The 26,802-nt window shown below is 38.1% G+C and overlaps 1 protein-coding gene across 1 annotated transcript in view; it reads left to right on the top strand.

The window, feature by feature from the left end:
* The window catches only part of LOC128017366 (synaptotagmin-7-like), a 48,359-nt gene extending 23,379 nt beyond the window's left edge, over positions 1-24,980 (top strand). Inside the window, exons 3-8 of the mRNA XM_052602730.1 lie at positions 12,995-13,112; positions 18,232-18,499; positions 19,608-19,777; positions 19,954-20,068; positions 20,411-20,610; positions 21,444-24,980. Coding sequence (XP_052458690.1) covers positions 12,995-13,112; positions 18,232-18,499; positions 19,608-19,777; positions 19,954-20,068; positions 20,411-20,610; positions 21,444-21,548 — 976 coding nt within the window. The 3' untranslated portion in view covers positions 21,549-24,980. The remainder of the gene's footprint in view (positions 1-12,994; positions 13,113-18,231; positions 18,500-19,607; positions 19,778-19,953; positions 20,069-20,410; positions 20,611-21,443) is intronic.
* Positions 24,981-26,802: the final 1,822 nt, after the last annotated feature.

The following is a 26,802-nucleotide window of genomic DNA, read 5'->3' as shown; positions in this document are numbered from 1 at the left end:
TTCCCATGTTATGTCCAGCAGGTGAACATTAAAAATTTAATCAATCGAGAAAGTAACAGCTGTTCTCCCCTCAACAAGCCACTTGATCTAAACTGAAGATCATTCACGTCTGGCCTTAAGGTACATGCAGAATTCTAATACTTTGGATAAGGTGTTCATACCCCTAAACCTAAATATGAGCTGTAATAAAAGGGATCTGGGCACCAGAAAGCACTAATTTAACTCTAAAGAGACTGAGAGAATGCTTATGGGCCCAATAAAAAATGAGCAAGACTGGAAAGTCTAAAACTAGATCATAAAACCAAACTTCTGCATGTTAATTAATGTGAGAAACTCCTCAGGTAATACAAGCGGCTGAAGGCTTCGCCCGCAGAGGCTGGATTTACCCGATCTGATTTTAGAGCAGCAGAAATAGAATACTAGTGTGCTGCATAATGCCTGCTGTTAAAAACAGACTGTGAAACAATATGCGCTATTCCAGGATAAACGTTTCAGTAGAATAATACGTTTGTTGTCACAGGACCTCATTAAGCATGTTTAATTCCGCAAGTGGCATCCAATTATTGCATATTTTTAGACTAATTTTGTGTGAAGATAGCTCAGAGGTGAAGTGTGTTATTTCTGCACTGTTAGTGGCTGTTTGTTTGTTGCCGGTCAGATCAAGGAGTCAAGAAAGATGCCACTCATGTTACATTTGATTTGTCTGTTGCACTAGCAATGGTAAAGCACACTGCATTGTGGGATATAGTATTCCACGCATTGTGCATGTTTGCAAATATATTAGGTGACCTGGGTGTTCTCTACACACAGAGAATTTCAATGGCATGTTCAGTATACATTAGGGCTACAACTTAATGTGTCCGATTCATCAAGATTTCAGTGAGTGTCCCTGTTTTAGACCAAATGCAGAACACGGAATGTTGATTAGAGCACATTTTTTTGTGTAGTGGCATGAGATCCTGGCTTGAAGAAATGTGAGTCAAACTCTCCACATATCATTCCATCCATCAAACACTGATGTGTTTTAGCAGCGGTGGATCCAGCAGTTTCCTCATATGTGGGTTTCTGTTCTCCACAGGTGGTTGGATATTCATGGGAGCATCATCCATCATACAAGCGACCATCTTTGGGCTCTTACCCCTCGTCTGTCCACATGTTGACAGTTTAGCTCCATGCATGATGCACGTGTGTATCAACATGCCTTCACATTGCCATGGTCATCTCTTGCTCCGTTTTTGCCTCATATGTTCACTACTCTCATTTACTCTCACCCCAACCCTTCTGTCGTCCATCCTGATCTTCTCCTTTTTCCTCTAAATTTACATAGTTTTCTCCTATCTCACAGCACATTGCAACTTGGCGCATTAATATAGAGTTCTGTTGATGTATGAGCTATTTTACGGCTTCAAATGTGACTCATCCAACCAGAAATGTATCTGTAATGTAATATAATGTTAGTTTTGTTGTTTTGGGTGTTTTGTTTTAACTGAAGTGTTTAACAATGCGAAGCACTTTCAGTTTTCGCACGGATGCCAAACATATTAATTTGATGTGAGTAACCTTTTTTTTTTTTTTTTTTTGCATCAAAGTTCCAGAATAAAAAAATAACTGGAAAGTATTTAATTTGATCCAAAAACAGTATTTAAGATTATCTTACAATAATGTTTTCAATACTGATAATAATAAGAAATGTTTCTTGAGCAGCAAATCAGCATATTAGCATGTTTTTTGAAGGATCATGTGACACTGAAAACTGTAAAAGTAATGATGCTGGAAATTCAGCTATGTATCACTGGAATAAATTACATTTTAAATATACATACATACATATATATTCAATAAGATGCTGTTCTTTTGAATGTTCTGCTTATCAAAGAATCCTGAAAAATGCAATATTAGAATAAAGCAATCTCTACAATTGTCTCTTTTCTCAGGGGAGAGATAGAAGACCAGAAAGACAAAGTCTAGATTCCAGTGAACATTATCAGCGATTTTTAACCACTAAAGCCAAAAGGGACGTTTCTAGCCCGTTGCTAACATTTTTGCTTTGATATTCTGCTCCAGAGATGAAAATGAATCCACTATTCAAAATCCCAAATGCCCATATGCTTAAACCAGGAGCTGAAATATTCAGAAAAACACAACGCTTCCTCCCACACATATCCTCAGCACTTCTTCACCATCCTCACAATTATCAACACGATTTGCTGCTCTGAAGAGAGTCGGCCACTCTAATGATGCTCTACTGGGTTTGTTCCTCTGTTTGTCTCACCCACTCTCTCTGATATTTGTTTGAGAGAAATGATATCGCCTTTCTGCTGTGTGGCCCAATTGCCAGTAATGATGATGGTAATTGCAGGCTCATGGAGCATGGCTGAGATTTACTCCCTTGAATTAATGATTGGTGGGTACTTGGTAGTGTTGCTTCAAAGTACATGTCAGGAAAACAGTATTTGACAGATTGCCAAATGACCCTGGGATGGAACAACAACTTGGGGCTTGGTTTTGGTTTGTTTGGGAACAGCCCTCAACAGATGGGGTCTGAAATTAAATTTTCAGCTCTCAACTCAACTCTTGTCTACTGTGACAGAGGTCATTGTGTCACTCAAGATGATTTGTGAAACTGCTTTTGTCTCTTTCACGAAAACATTGAGACACGATTCTGTTATATATATATATATATATATATATATATATATATATATATATATATATATATATACATACATAAATACACACATATATATATATATAGAGTGTTACACACGGTTTGTACAGTTTAAAAACCATTGCGCCTATGGAATGTCCCCACTTTTCACAAAAACAAACGTGTGTGTGTGTGTGTGTGTGTGTGCAGGTGTGTGTGTGTGTTTGAAGAATGCACCTGCCTTGAATTATTTTGCAAATGCCTGATCTAACATCAGATCAGTGTTATCTCAAAGCTCCTTTATCTATCAGACCCTAAAAGCTCAAACAGAGTTAATAGCAGCCGTGTGTTGATGTTGTCTGGCTGTTGTTGTTATATGGAGAGATTTAGAGCTCAGATTTTGTTGCAGAGGTTGCTATTGTGTGTTTTTAGTTGTGTGATTCTAGCCTTATTTAGCCTGGACTGAAATCATTTACCCATTTTTTATAGCGATTTTCCAGTTGTCGCTGTTGTCATGGGGCTCACATAAAATTTATATAGTAAATTTAGTACCTGAGTACTAAAGACCTTTTTTTATTATTTGTAAGTTAAATGATTAATTCACCCAAAAATTAAAATTATGTAATTAATGACCCTCATGTCGTTCCAAACCTGTGCGTTCACAACGCTGCTGACGTATGACGCTGCTGACATGTTTTCTGGTGCACCCAATAACAAAGATAACACGTCAGCAGTGTCGTATGTCAGCAGCGTCACTGCAGTGTTGTGAATGCACTCACAACAAACCCGGAAGAGGAGACAATGCTGAATAAAATTTTTGCTATTTTTGGACCAAAATGTGTTTTCGATGCTTAAACAAATTCTAACTGACCCTCTGATTACACATGGACTACTTTGATAATGTTTTTATTACCTTTCTGGACATGGACTGTACACCGTACATACATTTTCAATGGAGGGACAGAAAGCTCTCGGACTAAATCTAAAATATCTTAAACTGGGTTCTGAAGATGAACGGAGGTCTTACGGGTTTGGAACGACATGAGGGTCATTAATTACATAATTTACATTTTTGTCTGAACTAAACCTTTAAGTGCCTCATTTTGAAAAATAAGCAAAAATTTCTTTTTGTTCTACTTCTAATTCTGTTTTTTGTTTTTAAAAGTTTCACGCCCTACACTCTTAAAAATAAAGGTGCTTTGAAAGGTTCTTGTAACGATAGAGGTGCTGTGACAATGAAGTGGGGGTCCAATAGCAAGCTTTATTAAAAGAGAGTAGTCAGGAAAGGCAGGGTCAGATAACAGCAAACAGTTACATCCAAGGCACAGAAAAAAAGAGTAATCCAACAAGACAGGCAATGATCAGGGCAGGCAGCAGTCAATCAAAAACAAGGTAACAGTCCAAGGATCAAAACACGAGAAAGGCAAAACTTAGAAACATGGAAACTAGGAAACATGCAAGGGCTAAACATTCAATCACCATAGATATGAGCATGTGTGTGTATAGCGTGAGACTGATGAGGTGATGAGAGACAGGTGATTGCAATTGATGATGAGTCCGGCAAAAGAATAATGGTAAATGGAGTTCAGGGTGAAGTGGCAATAGTCTTGAATGGAGCGCCCTCTAGTGAAGCTCACAGCCCTACAGCTAGAGATCATGACAGTTCTTCAGAGAAGCCATAGAAAAACCATGTTTGGTTCCACAAAGAACCATTTAGTCAAAGGTTCTTTATGGAACAATCTAGACAAAAAGGTTCTTCTATGGCATCGTGAAGCACGTTTATTTTTAAGGGTGTATTTGTGTTCTATTCATTGAAGGTATTTATTATTCTTTCAGTATTACGCATTGAAATAACGGCAGTTTCATAATGTTTGTTAAAAATTATTTTTTGCTTCTGAATTGTGCACAACACAGTGTATAAATAATCACTCAGCTGGCTGTCTCTTATCACTCAGAGAGCAACATGTCAATCTAGATCCAGACTGTATTTTGGTACCTGATGTAATTGTCATAGCAACATACTCTCCCGCAGGTCACTTTGGTAAGCAAAGAAAATGAATATGAATGCAAATGCAATCATTTTGTTTTACTTGTAGTCTAATATTGACCTTGGCATCACAACAGAACCTCTTAAACATGCCCTGGAAGGTTATAACAACCTTAGCAGAGTCCGTTGGTTAAAATCTGATGCTTACACAATCTCCATCCAGCCCTGCGGGAGACATTAATGCAGTGAAGGCTGCGATGACCTCTTGATCTTCCCCCAATGGAAGGATTTTAGATATAAAAACCCTAATGCGAAAAAGGCCACTTGTGTTCCATATTTTCCTATGGTTACTCTTTCATGCTTTTGTAAAAAATCCACAGGAAACCTTGGATATTGCATAATTGATATGGTGGAAGGAAACATATAGGAACTTGGGATGTGTACACTGATGAGCAGCTAAAGGCTCAGTTTTGGAAAGACTGAATGAAACATTAACATTATCAGTGCCTAGTGAGAAAACACATTCTTCATTGTGTTATAATATATATATATATATATATATATATATATATATATATTAGTGCTGTCAATCGATTAAAAAAAATTAACTAATTAATCGCACAATTTTTTAAAATTAATCGCGATTAATCGCGATTAATCGCAATTAAAAGACTGAAACTTTTTGGATATGTAAATGTAAAATCTAAATAATTAATGTAAACTCAAGACAAAGAAACTATTTAAATTCAAAATATGATTGTTTATTGGAATTTTTGTTTAACTTGTAACACAGATTTTCTCATGTAAACAACATACCTGCAATAAACCATCAATATCCTCCAAATTAACTGTTGGCTTGAAAGCCATATTTATTACAGAAATAAAAACACAGGCATGTAAGTACCATTTGAATTTCAAAACAATCAATGCCAATAAAAAACAAAAATGATTTCCATGTTGAATTCTAAGTGGACTGCAAAAAATTTCCCAAGTATAGTCATTGCCAGTGCTTTAAGTGGGCCGGTATGCACCGGTACTCAGTACCACCACTTCCAAATATAGCTCTTGAGCGTACCGCCACCTCTCCGTGCGCCCAGAACGTGCTTGTAGCGTACCGGTACGCTCATTTGGACATCTGTTTTAATAGAGGTTTTAATCTTTTACCTGCACTGCCGATTTTCAGAGCACCCTTCACAATGCAAGCTTCCTAATTCATCCCACCCAGAGCAGAAACTACATTACCCATTCACCCTTAAGTTACACAAGTGAATAGCGCATGTGTCGCTTTTCCCACTGTTAAGTGTCAACAACTCAACATGGCCGGAGAAGGTGTGTGAAACTCGTTGTGAGTTATACTAAAGCAAAATCTTGAGTATTTATTGTCTGATAAACATTAAAAACTGTCTGCGGAGGTTGAGTCGTCCTGCAGCCCCCGCCGGCTGCTCATTGGCTGCAGCATCTTTTTTCTAAGTTCTAAAAAAATACCGTAGACGGCAAGGCACAAATTTAGATATTCATTTATCTAATTAATCTATAGCCTATGCACAAAGACAATATGATCTTTTTGTCCCCTTTTTGTTTTAAAGCTTGATGAAGAGAGAGAGCGCAAGTTGCTGCAGCTGAGGAGGACAGTGATGCACGCGTACAGGAGTGATTGACAGTTCGCGGCACTGTGTACAAAAAATACTCAGCTATACAATTATTTCGTTATTTTCGTTTAAGCTTATTAACGTTAGCGTTACAGAAAGGTCTGATTTACGCACTGTTACAGTCATTGTTTTTTTTTTTTTAAACAATGACATTTGAGTTCATGATTTTAATGTTGCTGTTTCTTGTGGCAGACTAAATGAAGAGTAATGTTTCTTGTGGCAGACTGAAGAGTAATCCGGCAGAGTTTTATACTGAAACTTTCCGTCTAAAAGTCCTTCTTATCCATATTGGTTTTATCCATATTTCTTTGCACGTTGAACACACATAGGCCACAACTGGAAACAAAAAAAACTGCAACCGCGTTAATTGCGTTATTTTTTTTTAACGTGTTAAATATTTCAAATTAATCGAATGCGTTAACGCGCTAATTTTGACAGCACTAATTGCCCCCTAAGTCGTGGTATTGAGGGTGGAGAGAGCACTGTACATTCACTCCCCCCACCCACAATTCCTGCCAGCCTGGGACTCGAACTCACAACCTTTCAATCGGGAGTCCGACTCTCTAACCATTAGGCCACGATATATATATATATACACGTTGTTCAAGAAATGTTTCTTTTAAATATTCTTGCTTCCGCTCTGAAATGGCAATCACACTTCATAATTATTAATATCTAATTCTTGCTTAACAAACCATTAGTCTCAGTCTCAGAAACGAACTGTGATTGGTTGTTTGACATGTCGGTCAAATGGCTTCATGGGCGGGCCTTGGCCAATGGAAGCTGCCATGAACTCCAGACTTTCAGTCTGAAGCTCCGGCTACGCGAGACAAAAAAAACCATTAACAATGACCACTGCTGATTGGTTGCTTTACCTGTCAATCATTTGACCTCTTGGGAGGTCCTTGACCATTCAAAGCGGCCAAGGTTCCCAGACCTTCTGCTGTCAGTCTACGCGAGACTAAATGTAGGATGTGCTATATAATAGAAACAATGCTATGTCTGAGAGTTTTAAACAGCTTTCTGTCATGTCACTCAGAAGGAGCATTTGCGGTCACGATAACCCCTCAGACCCTGACCATGTCATTCTGATCATCATTACAGCAAGAGGATATTACTCTTGCAGGATTTCTCTGACAGAGACGTGGTCACATGACATGAAATGATGACTGTGGCTGTCTCATGAGGATGTGTTTGTGGGTGGGTGGACCATTACTCTTCAGACGGCATGTCTGTCTTCCCCGTTATGAGTCTGCTTGTCACTCAAGCCGTATCTCCAAGCATTCCACACACCAGGTGCATTTGCCATCTCTCCAGCCGTTGCTGTGCCAACAGCACTTGTTTCTTCTTGTTTTCTTTCCCTGGGGATGAAAAGTCAAAGGCGGCTATTCGTCTCCCCCCTCTGGCAGCCATATTACTACAAACTCATCATAGGTCTATTAGTGCTGGACTCCTTCAGTTCCACTGTGACTCGTAATAACTGGAGGGGTGACGTTAATGTTAGCATGCATTTGCTCAGTTTTAGCGTTGGGAATCATGAAGGGGTCCTTTTTAAGTGCGATTTCAGTTTTTACAGAAATGTGTGCATTTGTCCTCTGAAAAGATAAAATTAAAAAAAATTCTAGCATTCGATTTGCTTAGTTGAGTCGTATCTTTTAAGTAAAAAAAAATAAATAATCTCAGTCAAAGGTCATTACTTTACATTCATCTTAAATATCAGATTAGCTCCGTTATTGCATTGTGTTTATTCAAGACTTAAGGGTTAGGAATTTTAGTAATTACTTTAGTGATTTTACTTCCGCTTTTATTGCAGTTAGTTGCCCAGGCAGGATTTCTCTTTTTTGTTTACATTTCATCTTTTTTTCAGTTACCAAATATTTTTTTTAATCATTTCAGAAATTGCTTTTGTTTAGTCTGTTTTGGTTCATAATATAAAGTTAAGACCAAAAGACAGTATGATCATGCAAACTACCTTTTAGAGCCATTTTCATCAAGAACCAACATATAATGCCTTTAAAATGCTGCATGCATAGGCAGCTCACTTGGTTTGGGAAAAAAGCTCTGGTATTTGTAGGAGTGATTAACCATTGTTTTTTGTTTAGTAGAAAGTTAGGACCAAACTACTTCCTCCAAAGCACTAAAGGATCATTAATGAAATCATTAGGGCCCCTTAAGTTGCTTGAAAATCATTAAGAAATAAGTAAGTGGAATTAGAATTTGAAATGGTATCATTACATTCTTTTCGATTCCCATTCCTGGTTTTATTGATTTGTTAATAAAAAAAAAACAGTTTTATCTCACAGGTTTTACATCCCTTTATCTCTTCACTGTTCCTAACTAAGTAAACACAGGGCGCAATGCTTGTCTCACAGCAGCATTTCATGCAGAGCATTGTCAGATTCACTCTGTGATGCTCTTTCTTTTGCATTTATTATTAATTCTGAATCTCCACAGAACTTTAATGTCCTTGTATTACAACTACGGCACAATGTTTTAAGCTTCCCAGTGAGGTCAAAGGTCAGATGGTTTGGGATCTGGTGAGCTGTCTTGCTGTCTACTACCTTCAGTACATAAACAGCATCCTAACGGAAATAGAACATTCCATTATTCAGTTTTAAACTTTTTAGAAAATATATTTTTAGTATTTATTGAATTAGAATTCTATTCAGTATGTTTGTCATTTCCCCACAATCTCGTTGTTTACAGTATCTAACATTGTTTGCACAAGCCAGTTCCTTGTTAAACAGCTTATTATTCCTTGAGAAAGAAAGAGATGTTTGAGCACACATCCAAAAGAGTCTACTGAGTGTACTGTCAATAAGATTTTTTATTATTCAGTAAGAATTTGTTAAATTGTTTAAAAGTGCCAGTAAAGACTTTACATTGTTAAAAAATATTTCTTTCTTTATTCTTTTTTATAAATGTTTTTTTGAGCTTTCCATTTAGGAAATTCAGGAAATCAGCATATCAGAATGATTTCTGAAGGATCATGTGACACTGAAGACTGGAGTAATGATGCTGAAAATTCAGCTTTGATCACAGGAGGGTCATTATACGAAAACGTGCCATTTTGTGTCCCTCAGGAAAAAAAAGCTCTGTAAATCTTAATAAAACATAAAAGAAATAGAATATTTTATATTTTAGTTTCCATAATGTCTCATAATATAAGAATAAATTATTTTCTGTTTCTTTGGTTTTTAAAGGATTTAAATCACATTTTTGTACAAAGCATCTTGAAGAAATGTTGAAAATGGCCTGTCCCTCAGTAAGATTTTTCTACTTCTACTTGCTATCGAGGCCAAAAAAGTCAAACTATCATAAAAAAACATATACTTGTATAAAGCCTTAAGTGTCAGTTCATTAGTCATAAATGGATTTTATTCTTAACGTGTCAAATAAAATAAAAAAACACACAATTTAGTCGGGTCCCTAGGTTCTCGTCAACCCTGTTACTTTTTATAAAAACACCTCTTTAAAGATAATGGACTGTTCCAAAAGTTGCATCAGTTCCAGGAAGTGACATTATCTGACTTTCATGAAGTTGATGGTAGAAGACAAGTAAGTGTTCTCTTCTTTTTAATGAATTTTCTTTGAGGTTATGTAATGTCTGAAAGACAGGGACACGCTCATTGTGTCAGCCCTGTTACCAGAAAAGCATATGTTAAAAAGTTTTTTGTACATATTTAAAAATTTACATATATGATAATATTTAAGCCTCTCATTAAGGCACGTAATGTAGTGTCATTACCTATACCTCATGGCTAGTAATGGCCGGCAATAACCTTTTTCGTCAACCCTGTTACCGTCAACCCTGTAACCATTCCAGGGTAAGAGGGTTGACCCAAGTACGCTTTTGTGTGTCTTACCCATGTTGTATACACAAGAAGGGTTAAATCAAGGGCAACTGGACTAGGTACGTCCATATTTGAAGCTATTGCCTCTCATCCAAGGGGTTTCTTCATTTCTAAATGACTGATGGGGAGTGCCAGGCATTTAACCTCTGTGGGGTTGTCACCCCTGAGCCAACCCTTCTTGGATAACTATGACCTGGATGACTGAGAATTTTAACAGACATACTTTTCTTACAAATTGTATACATAATATACATGTTTTTACAGTTTTTATCCCTAAAAATCATGTTTTTTTATTTATTCTACTGATAGATAGGCTAAAATATGTTGAGGTTACTGATCTATACTGATACACACAAGTGCATTGGGTTTTATAAATGTGCTTTATAAATCAAAAGTCATTATTTTTTTTATTATGAGAAGTCAATAAATTAACAAGCTTTTCAGTTTGCATTTGGGATACTCTCCATACATGCACTCCATCCAAATAGTTTGAAAAAGTTTTCTTGTCAAAAAATAAATCAAGCTTGTGTGACTTGTATGATTATTTGATGGCATGTGAACTACTTACATTTACAGTATGCTACACAATCATAAATAATCAGGGCTGGGGTGTAACGAAATACATGTAACAGCGTTACGTATGTAAAATACAAAATATGATTAACTGTATTTCGTTAAAATTACATTTTAAATAAGGGGTAATCAGATTACAGTAACATCTGAAAACTATTTTAGATTACCAGTGATTACTTTTATTTTGATGTAATTTATTAATTTAATATTTAAGTTTGGGGATTTCAAACAATACCGCGACTGATTTTTTCCCGTTACAAGCACATAACGACACAAACATTCTCCTAGAAATCACACTATGCATTCAGTCAACAGATCCATACGAAGCATGAATAAAATAAAGGTTTATGAAGTCAAACAATAGCTTTATGTGGTTTACAGATGAACTTCTTTATTCATTCGAAATGTTCAGTATCATCTTTGGCTCGGTAATGCAAGTTCACGATCCAATTCGTGAACAGATGATTCTTATTCGTGAATCTTTTAAAATAATAATTTCCTTTATTTATTTATTTAATGAAACCAGTGTGGAAACCAATGCTTCACTAACGGGATAGATCTGGGTCAGGGTATATTCTGGCAAACCGTTTACCAATCAAGTTTCTCAATTGGCAAAGCAAACTGTGGTACACGCCACTACCAACACAGAATGGGTAAATCTGTGTTTTCTCAGCACAATATCATAGAAAGTATGAGGTTTGAGAAGTAGAAGGCGGGGCAACAGTTAAAACATTTTAAAGTTAAAGTTCATGCAAACAGATAAGTTTCGGTTTTTCATCATTTTTATGCTAAAATATCTCAATAGAGCCGTCTACATAATATGCTGATTAGTCATGTTGAATTAAAGGTTTATGAATGTCCAATTAAGACTCCATTACAACCATAATTGTAACTCAAACAAGCAGTATAATCAATACGGTAGCTGTTGTCAACCCTGTAACTGATGTGTCAACCCTGTTACTTGTATAATATTCTAATATAACTTAAAAAATGTAAATAAAAATGTAATCAATTAATTGTAAATGTTTAGTAAGAGAGGCTAATAATCCACTCAAAATTGAATTGAGGTGTTTAATTTTTGTTTCCATACATTTTTCTTAAAACAGAAGATGCTGGGAGAGTGTAATTTGGAAATGAACGTATTCATCCCCTTAAAAAAATAAAACTTTCAATATTCTCAATTCACAAACACTCTTAATGTAACAAGGGGGAGTATATCTTCCACAGTATATCAGATTTGTTCTATACATGTATTTAAAACCTTTTCAAAAAGTAATTAATATGTTGGTAACAGGGTTGACCAAAAACACACATTTAAATTAGTTAAATGAAAAAAATGAAAAACATAAGATAGCCTGAGATGGCACGGCACATTTTCCTGAGAGGTAAGGATCTACTTAATCCAAAAAGGGGCTTAAAGATTTTCAAAACAGAAATTTGAAAATCAAACATTAAAAGTGGGTAATGGCACGTTTTCGTATAATGACCCAGGAATAAATTACATTTTAAAATATATTTAAATAGAAATCAAATTTCAAATTGTAAATTGCACATCTGTGGCATTGTGCTGTGTGATAAAACTGCACATTTTAGAGTGGCCTTTTATTGTAAGGCACACTGGTGCAATAATCATGCTGTCTAATCAGCATCTTGATATGCCGCACCTGTGAGATGGACCTCAGCAAAGGAGAAGTGCTCACTAACACAGATTTAGACAGATTGAACAATATTCATTACAATACACTGCTAATTTTAAATGACTGTCAAATAAAATTTCTTTTGTGTCAGATCATGTTGTTAAAGCATCATGTCTAACAAAGCAATGCTAACCGAAACCCAGTCTGTAATACAGAGCTAAACTCTCTAACTTCTGTCAATACAACCAATGTGAGGAGTTTTCAGGAGTGATGATATTACTGCGCTGAGGTCGAAGTGCTGGGAAGTGCTATTCCACTATACATTACAGTCATCATTTTTATACGCTTAGGAAATCGCCACTGTTTATTTAGTGTCACCATACTTACTCGTGTAACTACTCATGTAAACGTCTTTAAATAGGGAAAACATGGAAGTGTTTGGTGGCTTCTAAATTCATTCTGGATCCTAAGGAATGAATGGTGCTAAGCTAAACGCTGTTGAGGGAAGAACATAGTGGAAGATGGAAAAACGGTGGAGATTTCCTTTAGGTTCTCTGTGTTTATGAAGTTAGTAAGACAAGACAGTAGAGTGTTTAATTCCACATTCTATAAAAAGTGACACTTTTTTTCTTGTGGTTCTTCCCCAGATGTAATAAACACGGCAGCAGCCCTAAAGGTCAGACCCCAGACGAGAGCAGCCGCCGGACAGATGCTAACTCCTCCGTCTCAGACCTGGCCAACTCCGTCACCAGTGATATGCTGATGGTAACGTGAACATGTGGCAGTGTACTGTTTTCAATGGAAGCTCATTTCCATCACAGAATATCTATCTATATATCTATTAGGGGTTGCACGGTTCGCAAAAAAAAAAAAATTAACTGTTTGGTTAACAACACACGGTTCGGCACGCGCTGGAACCGCGGTTCAACTTAAATCTGACAAAGCATCTGTAATATTGTTTGCTATAAATAACACGAAAAACAAACAGGGTTCATCTTATATATGTTTCTGTTGATGGATGCGCATTCTGGATTCCCACACATTTACAACAACAGCGATGAGAAAAGGAAAAATAACGTGGACAAACCATGCATTATGAACAATCATTTATTCGGTCATCACCCGGGTGCTGATAGCGCACGCTCACAGGTGAGACCTGAACAGCACAGGTTGATATCTGTGTTTAAAATTAACTAATTTAAGCTTTGTCAGTTTAAAAATTTAAGAGCCAAAGGATTTGTGCGTGCGCTCATCTGAAGCGTGCAAACCCGCGCCTCAGAATGTGCACAAATATTAGCTCTCTCTGAAGTCTAGATCTAGATCTATCTATACTGTATGTGCCCGAATAGCGACTCCGTATTCAGAAAGACAAAGAGAATGAATAATACGTTCTACAGAGCAACTAAAGGCTATATACTATGTCGTTAGCTGCTTGCTAGCAGTTGCCTTTTGCATAACAGTACTTACCACACAAACAGATAGAGGTCAGGAGAGATGACTGATGGGACAATGGCAAAGGATTTCCACTTCCTTAGCACCACTGATAAACATTTAATCTTGTGAAATGTGTAGTGCCGCTCTGTAGTAGATAGGCTACGTGTGAACACGAATCTCGAAAGTTTATATCTTTTAAGTTTAAATCTCAAAATTTTTACTTTTTCTCTCAGAATTCTGAGTTTGCATCTCAAAAACTTAATTGACTTTTTTTCTTATTTTTTTTTTATCACAATTGCAAGTTTCTTTCTCTCAATTCAGACACTTCAGAATTATGACTTTACTGTATAGCTCACAATTGTGAGTTATCATTTCAGGATTGCAAATTTTGTAATATCTATTTTTATTCCATGGTGGCAATGAGCTTCTATAGTTTTCTTCTAGTTTTGCCTCTGAAGTAACACTAGTTTTGATGTGAACCCTTTAAACACGGGATGCATCATGTGTAATTGGTGCTCTCCCTTACTGCAGTCAGTCACACACAGAGAGATGTGTCAAAGGGAACTTACCTCCCTAATTAGAAGTGGTACAATGTGCTGCAGGGACACAGACGATGGCCTTCACAGGGTCTGCGTGTCATTACGTGGGTGGTAAGGCGTTTTTAAAGAGATGTGATCAGGCTTAATGGTGGTGCTTCCTGTTTAAGAGGGTGCCAGAGGCTCTTGTAAGCGCCAGTTTCTCGCAGCTGTGAGTCCCACTGAGGGGGATCCGGCCACTGAGGCATGGTATGTCAAATTAAACACAACTTTTAGCCAAGGTCCTGACGGGGTGGGAGTTCATTAATTCGATATGCTGCTGCTTGTCAGACCACTTTAAGAGATGGATCACTAAGGTGTTTGTAAAGACCACCAACCGCTTCCCAACTTTCCGCCCTTCATCATTTATTAATGTGAAGGCAACAGCTTTTCACAACTCGTTACAGAGCATCCTGGCAACTTTTTTTGTGTCATATTTGACAACTGCAGTGTTTTGTTAGTCATGTTTATGCAGCAGGGGAGTATGTTACATTATAGTTAGCCTGATTCAAACCAGTAGTTATTAACATTATTCAATATTGTGAAGCACACAGGAGACCCGACGCGATTTCAGTAGTGTCTGTTAGCATATTAAAACGCATTTTATGATATTATCATAAGAAAAAAAAAACAACAACACATAAACACACACACGCACACACACGATAGATAGATAGATAGATAGATAGATAGATAGATAGATAGATAGATAGATAGATAGATAATTTCACAACTAAATATTTTCTTAAAATCTTGGTAATTAAGCTAATAGTTTGTTAGTCTGTTAGTGCTTTTGACTGATTCATTAAAAGAACTGGTTCATAAGAGTCACCTGTTCATGAATCACATTCAGGGTTGTTTTAGGATTTTTTTTTTTTGATATACTACTTGTATTTATTATACTATATATATTATATTATTTTTATTTATTTATTTTTATTAGCTTAAATTTTCTGCTTTAGTAATTTCAACTAAAACCTAATTTATTTCACTTAGTTGCCAAGGATGAGTAAATATTTTCTAAAATGTGAATATTTGAATATTTGGTCACACTTAAGTATGGGGACCATTCTCACTATTACCTATTAACTAACTGTTAACTACAACTTTTTACAACAATAAAAAACTCCTAATTTGCTGCTTATTAATAGTTAGTAAGGTAGTTGTTCATTTAAGGTATGGTGTAGGATTAAGGGAAGTAAAATATGGTTATGCAAAATAATGCATTGTAATGATATGAACTCCATAGTCGTCGGGAAGAAGGAGGCGGGAACCGGCGCACAATCAAAACATCTTTAATAATCAAAAATAAATACAAAACGGGGGGGAAATAAAAGCCAAAACATAAAATAATATCCCAGGCCTGGTCCTCTCTCGTCCTTCACGGTCGTCACTCCAGTTTTATATCCTTCCATCTCCTACGTGGGACTCGATACTGGCGGTGGGGCGCAGGTGTAGCTCATCTCCAATCACTACACCTGGCCTCACTCCTCGTTCCCACGCCTCTCGGCCCCGCCCCACTCGCCACATACCCCCATCGCCCCTCGCAGGCCGGGGGGTACCCTCGAGACTGCGCTCTACTCCCCCCCCCCCCCCTTCCCTCCGGGGGGGACCGCTCACGGGGACCTGCAGGAACCTGGGGGTAGGACAGACGAGGCGAGAGAAAAGGAGATGGAAGGAGGAGCGACAAGGACGAGAGAGGGGAGAGAGAAAAAAAAAAAAAAAAAAAATTCCGGTTCCCAGACGCACTGCTGCTCGGCCCTCAACCAGCTGGGTGATCTCCTGGACGGCCCTCGGCGGACGGCACGACACTCCTCCGCCGCCCGGTGGACGGCGACGTCTCCTCCGATTTTGGGCAGCGGCAGGAGTCCCCCGTTCCCTGCCCCTCCGGATTCCGTCACGGAGGCGGCAGGCTCCGGCCCCCTGGCGAACGGCGCCGACTCCTCCGCTCCCTCACGGATGGCAGCCGCCCCTCCATATCGTGGGCGGTCGGCAGCGAGCTCGCCCGTCCCCGGCAACTCGCTCCAGCCCACCGCCTCGAGCATCCCTGGCGGCACATACCTCGCCTGCTTGAGGGCACCGGGGATTCACCACAGCGGCGAGGGATCTTCAGCAGCGCGTCCCTCCTTCTCCCGGGCTTCGGCACCACTGTAATGATAAAAACTTCTTAATCATCGGGAAGAAGGAGGCGGGAACCGGCGCACAATCAAAATACTTTAATAATTCAAAAATAAACAAAACAGCGCGTCAGCCCCTCACGGCGACTGACGCGCACAAATAAAAGCAAACACATAAAATAACGTCCCAGGCCTGGTCCTCTCTCGTCCTTCACGGTCGTCACTCCAGTTTTATATCCTTCCATCTCCTACGTGGGACTCGATACTGGCGGTGGGGCGCAGGTGTAGCTCATCTCCAATCACTACACCCGGCCTCACTCCTCGTTCCCACGCCTCTCGGCCCCGCCCCACTCGCCACATACCCCCATCGCCCCTCGCAGGCCGGGGGGTACCCTCGAGACTGCGCTCTACTCCCCCCCCCCCCCCCCCTTCCCTCCGGGGGGGACCGCTCACGGGGACCTGCGGGAACCTGGGGGTAGGACAGACGAGGCGAGAGAAAAGGAGATGGAAGGAGGAGCGACAAGGACGAGAGAGGGGAGAGAGGAAAAAAAAAAATTCCGGTTCCCAGACGCACTGCTGCTCGGCCCTCCACCGGCTGGGTGATCTCCTCCGCGGTGCCCGGCGGTGGCACTGGACGGCCCTCGGCGGACGGCACGACACTCCTCCGCCGCCCGGTGGACGGCGACGGCTCCTCCAATTTTGGGCAGCGGCAGGAGTCCCCCGTTCCCTGCCCCTCCGGATTCCGTCACGGAGGCGGCAGGCTCCGGCCCCCTGGCGAACGGCGCCGACTCCTCCGCTCCCTCACGGACGGCAGCCGCCCCTCCATATCGTGGGCGGTCGGCAGCGAGCTCGCCCGTCCCCGGCAACTCGCTCCAGCCCACCGCCTCGAGCGTCCATGGCGGCACATACCTCGCCTGCTCGAGGGCACCGCGGATTCACCACAGCAGCGAGGGATCTTCAGCAGCGCGTCCCTCCTTCTCCCGGGCTTCGGCACCACTGTAACGATATGAATTCCCTATTCATTGGGAAGAAGGAGGCGGGAACCGGCGCACAATCAAAACATCTTTAATAATCAAAAATAAATACAAAACGGCGCGTCAGCCCCTCACGGCGACTGACGCGCACAAATAAAAGCCAAAACATAAAATAATATCCCAGGTCTGGTCCTCTCTCGTCCTTCACTATAGTCGCTCCAGTTTTATATCCTTCCATCTCCTACGTGGGACTCGATACTGGTGGTGGGGCGCAGGTGTAGCTCATCTCCAATCACTACACCTGGCCTCACTCCTCGTTCCCACGCCTCTCGGCCCCGCCCCACTCGCCACATGCATAAATACAAGTATGTGCTTTATAAGTACTATTAAACAGCTAATATTCTAGTTTGCTAATGAGCAACTAGTTAATAGTGAGAATTTGTCCTTAAAATAAAATTTTACAAAATATTAATATTAATATTTTATTTCAGCATTATTTAAATAAATGGATTTTTTTTTTAATTGTTTGTTTTAGTTAACAATAAAGACACTTTTTTTCACAGCCAGTGAAGATGCAATAGAAAGATGTGGTGCTTAATTTTTCATTGTATTACTTTAGCTCATCACATTTAATTCAGATAGGATAAAAAATAATGTATGTAGCCACACTGCTATAGGTTCTGTTATGGTGCAGCAAAACACTTTAATGTGGTTTAGTTGATAATGATTGAATGTGAAGCGATTAAGCTGTTTAATGACAGTCTTGTCCACATTGGTTTGTAAGTTGTCCCCAGGCTCTGAGGAAGAGGAACACGAAGGCCCCGTGTGCGAGAAGCTGGGACGCATCCAGTTCAGCGTGGGATACAATTTTCAGGACTCCACACTGACAGTGAAAATCCTGAAGGGTCAGGATCTACCTGCGAAAGACTTCTCCGGCACTTCAGATCCATTCGTCAAACTCTACCTTCTGCCAGACAAGAAGCACAAACTTGAGACCAAGGTCAAAAGAAAGAACCTCAACCCTCACTGGAACGAGACCTTCCTGTTTGAAGGTCAGCATGTTTTTTTAATATGTCAACTGCATTATTATATGTTTAGAGTTCCTAGTCTTGTGTAGTTTAAAGGGGGTGTCCCTCATGTAACCAGACTTCTGACTTGAAATAAAAGCTTAACACACATTGCAGCTAAATATTGGCCAAGTGTGTGTGTGTGTGTGTGTGTGTAATATTGTGAAATATTTTTACTATTTTCTATTTGAACGTATTTGTAATATATGTAAAATTTAACATATTACATAAGTGTAATTTATTCCTGTGATGCAAAGCTGTATTTTCAGCATCATTCCTCCGTGGAAGGAGTCTTCAGTGTCACATGATCTTTCAGAAATCACTCTAATATACTGATTTGCTGCTCAAGTAACATTTATTATTATTATTATTATTAATGTTGAAAAAAGTTGAGCTGCTTCATATTTTTGTGGAAACTGTGACACATTTTTGTTCGGGATTTTTGATAAATAAAACGTTAAATAAAGTTTTTTGTAACATTATAAATGTCTTTACTGTCACTTTGGATCAGTTTACAACTGCATCTTTGCTCAGTAAAATATATAAAATATTAATATTACAGTATTAATCATGATTTTGAACAGTAGTATTTAGATCAGATGGGTTTTTTTTTACTTCATTAAAAACTGTCAGGTCAAAACAATGTGGTTTTTACATCAAATTAACCCCAAATCTGCCATCATGTCACACTTCATTTCCATTTTGTAGGATTTAGTCCCTTTTCATCCATCTGGTTTGCTATGATTACCTCCATTTGTGTCAGACACGGTTACTGCTACTCAGTGTTTCCAACTAAACGGCCAAGATCTTTAAAAGATTGAAAACAACAAAAGTGTGTGTGTGAGAGAGAGAGAGAGTAAATAAAATAATTAATCAATTGTATTTTAGTTCTTATGCACAAGCACTCATATCAACCCAGCAACTTCTAAACAGGAAGCATTGCCCAGAGGAAACAAAATTAATAAAGAATTTTGTATGCAATATGCATGAAATGGTCAATGAAGGTATTTTTCATAGTATTTTTGTACCCCATATTGAGCTGTAAATAAATTCAGTGAGCTAAAATTAAACCCCTCTCATCTCTCTCTCCCAGGGTTCCCGTTTGAGAAGGTGGTGCAGCGCACACTGTACCTGCAAGTGCTCGATTATGACCGTTTCAGCCGGAATGACCCTATAGGAGAGGTGTCCATCCCCCTGAACAAGATCGACCTGGCCCACATGCAGACCTTCTGGAAGGAGCTGAAACCTTGCAGTGACGGCAGTGTGAGTAGATCTGTGTGTTCCTGCCAAATGACCTGCTAAAGTACTCCTCATTTCTAAAGCAGAATAAAATATTTCACTCAAGAAGCCGTGAGCACATACGAAGCAGCTTGCGTAGCAGTGAGGTTTGAACCCAGTGAACCGCTCCAGTACTGACCTTACTGTGTTCTTACCTTCAGGGGAGTCGAGGAGACCTGCTCGTGTCTCTGTGTTACAATCCCACGGCCAACACCATCACTGTGAGCATCATCAAGGCACGCAATCTCAAAGCCATGGACATCGGGGGAACGTCCGGTATCAACATACACCCATAAAACCTCACAGACGAATCCGTTATATTTAACATCATACGTTATAGTCATTTTCCTGATGCTCACCTGGTAGAATGACACTAGCACACCATCATGGGTTAGATTCCCACAGGACACACTGTATATGAGTTTACCGTAAATGTACCGTAAGTTATTTCAGAAAGCATCTGCTAAGTTAATAAATGCAAATGTAGTGCTTATGGGATTTCTGTGAAGATGTCCTTGTCAAGGTGCCATCTGCGGTGTAATTTAGAATTCATGGCAGGAGTTCTGTTTCCCTGGACGTGACTTGCTGTGGACCGTTCCCTGTTTGTGTGCGTTTCAGACCCCTACGTCAAAGTGTGGCTGATGAACAAAGATAAACGAGTGGAGAAGAAGAAGACGGTGGTGATGAAGAGGTGTTTGAACCCTGTGTTTAATGAGTCCTTCCCCTTTGATGTCCCCGCTCACGTCCTCAGAGAGACCACCATCGTCATCACAGTCATGGATAAGGACAAGCTGAGCCGCAATGATGTCATAGGCAAGGTGTGATGTCACGAACTAGAAAGAATTATTGGAATATTAGAAATCTTTTGTGACTATATAAACTAGCGTTCAAAAGTTTGGGGTCTGCGTGTGTGGGTTTTCTTTAATTAATACTTTTATTCAGCAAGGATATGTTAAATTGATAAATAATCAAATAATATATAAAAAAAAAAAAGTGTCACAGGTTCCAAAAAATATTACGTCTGTTTTTAACATTGATAATAAATCAGCATATTATTATGATTTTTTTGAAGGATTGTGTGAAACTAAAGACTGGAGTAGTGATGTTGAAAATTCAGCTTTGCATCACAGGAATAAATTATATTTTAAAGTATATTATAATATAAAAAATGTATTTATCTGTCCGTTCATAGCACCAGTTTCACTCCCCTAATTATGACCATGGTAGTATAAATTACAAAATTAATTTAATTTTCTATAATTACTGAGGTTTATCTAAAAGACACAAGTTTAACTACATTGGTTGGGGGGGGGTTGGGTGCAGAAACAATTTTTACTCAGAAATCGCTAGTTAACTTCACAATTGATTTACAAAACAATGACAAGTAGCACTTTTGAATTAAATGTTAATTTTAAAATAGAAAGACTGAAATAGTTTTTTCTTGTAAAACATACTCCAGTTATCTTGTATTTACTTATAACTGTGAAAAAAAAATGTATAGTGTATAAAATGGTCATTAACTGTACAGTGCTTTTTCAGTTTGTAGCTTTAATAGTAACTTCAGTGGAAGCACAATCCTTATTTTTATTTTGTATTTTTTTCCTGATCTTGTTTCTTCCACCTTCTCTTTATTTTCATGCCTTATTTCTAGATCTATCTCTCATGGAAAAGTGGCCCAGCGGAGGTGAAGCACTGGAAAGACATGATGAGTCACCCGCGCACTGCCGTTGCCCAATGGCACGCTCTCAAAGCATGAAGGACCCGCCCACCAAAAGTAAACAACCCCTTCAGAACCCTGTTGATATGCACAAGTTTAAACACGGGTACCAAAAGCCATCCAACTATCTTTCTTTCTCATTCTATGTCCCTCTCCCTCTTCCTCCCTTCTCATTTTTTTTCCCTGCAGTTTGTTTATGGAGACCCTTCCTTTATTATTCACAGCTTTTAATTTTTTTTCCCACCAATAAGAGGCTAAGCACTGCCAAGAAGACTGGGAGAGAAAGTCTTGCATAATCGAAAGAGGTAAACAGACTCATCTTCCTTGAGAAAAAAGTTTAACAACTCGGCTGTTCTCTGAACAGCTGGACCGCGCAACAGGGTGACTTCTATCATCGCTGAGCTTGAAACGGCTGAAAACAAACTCCCGAACAGACCCCTCTATTGCCATGTCTGTGTCCCGCCTCTCTCTGGGGCGTCCCTCTGACCGTACGGAAAGATCCAGAAGGATCGCAACCACAGTGCAATACCTAGTTGAAGGAGGGATGAACTTGTGTGTTGGATTTTGTCACCTCTCGATGTTTTCTCAGAACAGTGTAGAAATTCACTGGAACTCTTCGTTGTCTGTACGTACTGTGGGTGCTGTTATGTGACAGAAAAAAGGTCTTGTTTAAAAAAAAAAAACTGAGAAATTCCAACTCACTTTAATTGGTTGGATCAGTTCAGGTGCGTAGGGGGGAATCCGTTTAAACAATCTGAGAACATTCCAACAAGTGTAGAAAGCAAAATAGGGACAAAAAATGTTAGTGGGTCTACGCAAGTACATGAATGCAAAAAAAATCTATGTTAGCTTGATTTAAATGCATTGTTGGTTTAAATGCTTCCGGCTTTGTTTCCACCTGGTATTAATATGCGTTTTCAGTGATCCAATCACAAGTGGTCAGTCGAAATTGCATTACAGTTTACTCCTGTATTTAAATGCATTTTTCCATGCTAACTTGTGCTCAGATTTCGTCAAAACCCTTCCTTTTTAGTTACTTGAAATAAAATAAATTTTAACTGATATAAAATAAAATAAAATAGTACACATACACACACACACAAACACACATATATAAAACTTAAACTACAAAAAGCACACAGCAAAATTACTAAACTATCTAAAATGAAAACAAAAGAATATAAAAGTAAAACTAACTCAAAGTATTAATAAAAACTATATTCATGATGAAAGCAGTCCGATTTACCTCTGAAAGAGGTCAAAAGCTCATAAATGTTTTATTAGTCTAGTTGTGTTATTGAAAGTGAACAAGTTTGAAATGTCGTCGACCCCATTTAAAACTGTGTTTAGTGTCATCCAATTGTGAATGGATCAACAAAAATGCATCTTAATACCAAGTGTAAATAGGACCTCAGTAACACAATGCAAGAACGTATAGCCAGAGATGGGGACGGATACATCAAAAAGCATTTTGTTACAAATACTTGCTCATCCAAGATATTTAATTAAAATACAAGTAATTTGTCATTTGAAAATTTAAACATACCAACAGTGATTTGAAGTGCACGAGAGAGTGCCACTATTACATTTAGTTATTCTGTAGTTAGATACACATATGAGAGAAAGAGAAGTGCTTTCCCCTCCTTGAACAACTTATAAACAACATATTCTTCACCCATGACACTAGCCTACACTCTTCATCTCATTTGTTAAGTTTCATATCATGCTGTTTACAATTGACTGTTTACACTGATTTTTGTATTTATTAATTTTTTTCAGTTGGAAAGAGTTAAAGGCTTAGTTTACCCAAAAAATTTAAATTCTGTCATTAATTACTCACCCCGATGTTGTTCCATACCTGTAAGACCTTCGTTCCTCTTCCGAACACAAATAAAGATATTTTTGATGAAATCCAAGAGCTTTCTGTCCCTCCATAGGCAGCTACTGGCACATTCAAAGCCCAGAACGGAAGGAAAGACATCTTTAAAGCACTTCATGTGGTTTATTAAGCAAAGCAAGTACTTTGTTTGCACAAAAAAATAATAATTTACAACTTTATAAAAATTATGATCTGCATTGTGCGATCACAACGCATTTGTTGAAGTGTCAACACAGCATACATGAGTGAGTGTTCACTAGATACCACGACACGTTTAGATAATATTTTCGTAAATAAAATGGTAAATTATGTTTTTTTTTTTTTGCCAAAACAAAGCACTCACATCACTCCGTAAAATTTAAGTTAAACCTTCCTTGCATAAGTTGCTTGGCTGACTGCAAAAGGACAGAAAGCTCTTGGATTTCATTAAAAATATCTTCACTTGTTTTCCAAAGATATAAAAAGAAGATGCATGCACTGTGATTTTCGTCCAATTTTGAGCCGAACTTCAGCGTTGTCATGCGTCTTTCAATATGTAGTGTACAGGGGGTAATGAGAGGCGATTCGGCAATCAGATGGTTGGATTAATTTCTGGCATGTGGTTTGGACAGAAGTGATGGAGGCTACACAGTTCTGGGTTCGGGGGATCATGCATGTTTATTTTGCACGTATAGTATGAGCATCTCAACGAACAGACCATATTGTGTAAGCACATAATTCCCGAGCTTTGGCTTGACTTTGCATGCGATTAACTCATACCGTGAGAGTTGGTATTTAACCGATAGACTGCTGAAATTGGACCGTGTATGGCCGGTCTTACGAGAGTAACAAAACAAGGTTGAGTTATTAACAACAGCATTTTCATTTTTGGGTGAACTATCACTTTAAGAGAGATATTGTATTATCTAAGAATAAAGTGATTAAGTAGTTAATGTATTTCAAATACAAAATTCTGTCTCTCAATGTATTCAATGTACAAATTACATTAGATTTTTTTTCCCCAGCTAAATACAAATGACGAAATACTCAAAAGTAATTAAATATGTATTCTAAATACATTTAATTAAAATACTGTCCATCCATGTGCGTAGCATTAGCAGTGTTACGACAAAGAGGCACTATGGTCAGTTTCCGGTTTCGCATGCGGTTTATTGGCGCAAAGATCTGTCGCCCCCTTGAGGTTTTTATACCACTACAGATATCAGGACAGCATGCTTGGCCAAAGCATTTGTGTACTTGCGTAGAGTACTATACTGATTTTTCATAGAAAAGATAGGTGAGATAAGATACGAGTGTCTGAAGCCTGTGTGTCGGCTTATACGCCTTTGTGTTAAAAGCAGAACCACAGAAATCCTTTTATATGAACTAGCTTTCCTCATGTAACATACACATCTTGCAGAGGATTGCATCAACCACTGAACCAGTATGCAATGACACTGCCAATGTGAGTTCAACCCTGCCAAAACGCACTTCATCTCTTTTCTTTTCCAAAAGGGCTGAAGAAGTTCTTAGTGTCCCTCCAAAATAAGACGTGCAATTTACAACCTAAAGAAAAAGAGCTGAAGCAGGAAAATAAAACGCAAGTCATGTGACTGTGTGTGTGTCTTTGGCTTAGTGTGTGTGTGTTTGTATGCATTTGTCACTGTCTGTATTTGTGTATGTGTTTAGGATTTGGATCAGTGTTTTTTTATTTCTTTTTTCATTTGATTACTTATCGTAGATATGCTGCCTTCAAGTCTTCCTGCGAAGTTTGATTTTTTTTATTTGATCAAGTAATGTTTTGCAACAAAATAAAGTACAAAGACCTGGGTTTTCACACATCCATACATTTTTTTTAAAAGTGAAATGTGGAGTATTGCATTAAATTATTGAATGAAAACAATAAGAAATTTGTATTAAAAGCATGTAAGCACACTTGAGGAGGATGCTTTTTTATTTGGTAAGAAGACATGCATAAATTGACTTAAATGTCAAATGACTAACATTTGCTAAATAAAGTCTTAGATTGACATCAGAAAACTAATCTATTATTTATTTTAATTAAGTTTGTGCAACAATGTTTACAATTATATTTTTGTTTTGTACACCACTATTGTATTGTATACAGCATATGTATACTACATACAGAGGGTAAGTTTTATTAATGTTTATGAATCATAAATTATAGTACATTTAAGAAAAAGCTCTGACATTTACTTTTTATTACATTTCAGAAAATAAATGTACTTTGTTTTTTGTTTTTTTTGCCAGAAGTGGTAACATCTGAATGAATGAATGAATGAATAAATAAACCAGAACACAAACAAACAAATAAATAAATAAAATAAACAAATCTGAATTTAGCAAATATATATATATATATATATATATATATATATATATATATTTTTTTTTTTTTTCATAAGTTAACTTGGATGAAAATGTGTGTAAGGTTTGTGAGTTAATGGAAAGCTAATAATTAAATGTTAAGTTAAAATATATAAATGAATAAAAAAAACAATAAATAAATATATACCGTACAGAGAGATATATTAATATTAATTATTTAAATGTATTATCCTAAAATCTCAGGGCTATTTTAAGTACATATTTTAGGTCAGAGATGTTCAACTGACAAAAATGTTTCTAAAGTTCCAGCTTTAGAGAAGGATGCAAAATCTAATTTAGTTGCACAAAAATGTAAGCTCATTAAAAAAAAAAGTTAAATGAGTATTATTTTGTAGCATGCTTTTTGGTCAGTCTTCATGAACAGTATACACAAAATACTTACAAACTGAATTGTACCATCAGCATTCACAATTAGAGCTTATTATGATAGCAATTAGCTTCTGGCATCATTCTTGAATCAGCATGCCCTCAACTCACAAATTCTGTGCTCAATGAAAATAATTACGCTAATTTGGCGACATTGCGATGCTGTTCATACGGTCTAATCTCTTGAACACAATCATTCCGGCATGACTTGAAGGCAGCATTAGCCTGGCACTGAGCATGGGATAATGTGAGTTAGAAATGGTAGGTCTGCAGGATATAATAGCAATACTAATACATTTTGCTTTTCTAATAACATTTTTGTATGCTGCGTTTGCTTGCGATTTCTGTCACCTCTTCAAATGTTACAGAGAAAAGGCACATATGGTTATTCTAATTGTTACCATGTCAACAGTTAAATTAGGAGAAATCTCTATACTTATTATAACAGGTGACAACTGCATACTTGAAATCATAAGTCAATGTACTGTAGATAAGCAATATTTATGTACAACAGTAATGTAAGGGTTAACTTCAGGGTAAGGACATCCATTCATATTCATTCAAAACACACATACAAACACACACACACGCAGTGCTTCAGGAAGTTAAACATCCATCACTTTCTCCCCTCCATATGCCTGTGCTCTTAGTGTCAGAGCC

The sequence above is a fragment of the Carassius gibelio genome, chromosome A7, assembly GCF_023724105.1.
Source record: "Carassius gibelio isolate Cgi1373 ecotype wild population from Czech Republic chromosome A7, carGib1.2-hapl.c, whole genome shotgun sequence".
Lineage (NCBI taxonomy): Eukaryota > Metazoa > Chordata > Actinopteri > Cypriniformes > Cyprinidae > Carassius > Carassius gibelio.
Note: the sequence above shows the minus strand (reverse complement) of the source record. Positions and strands in the feature narration are given on the sequence as shown.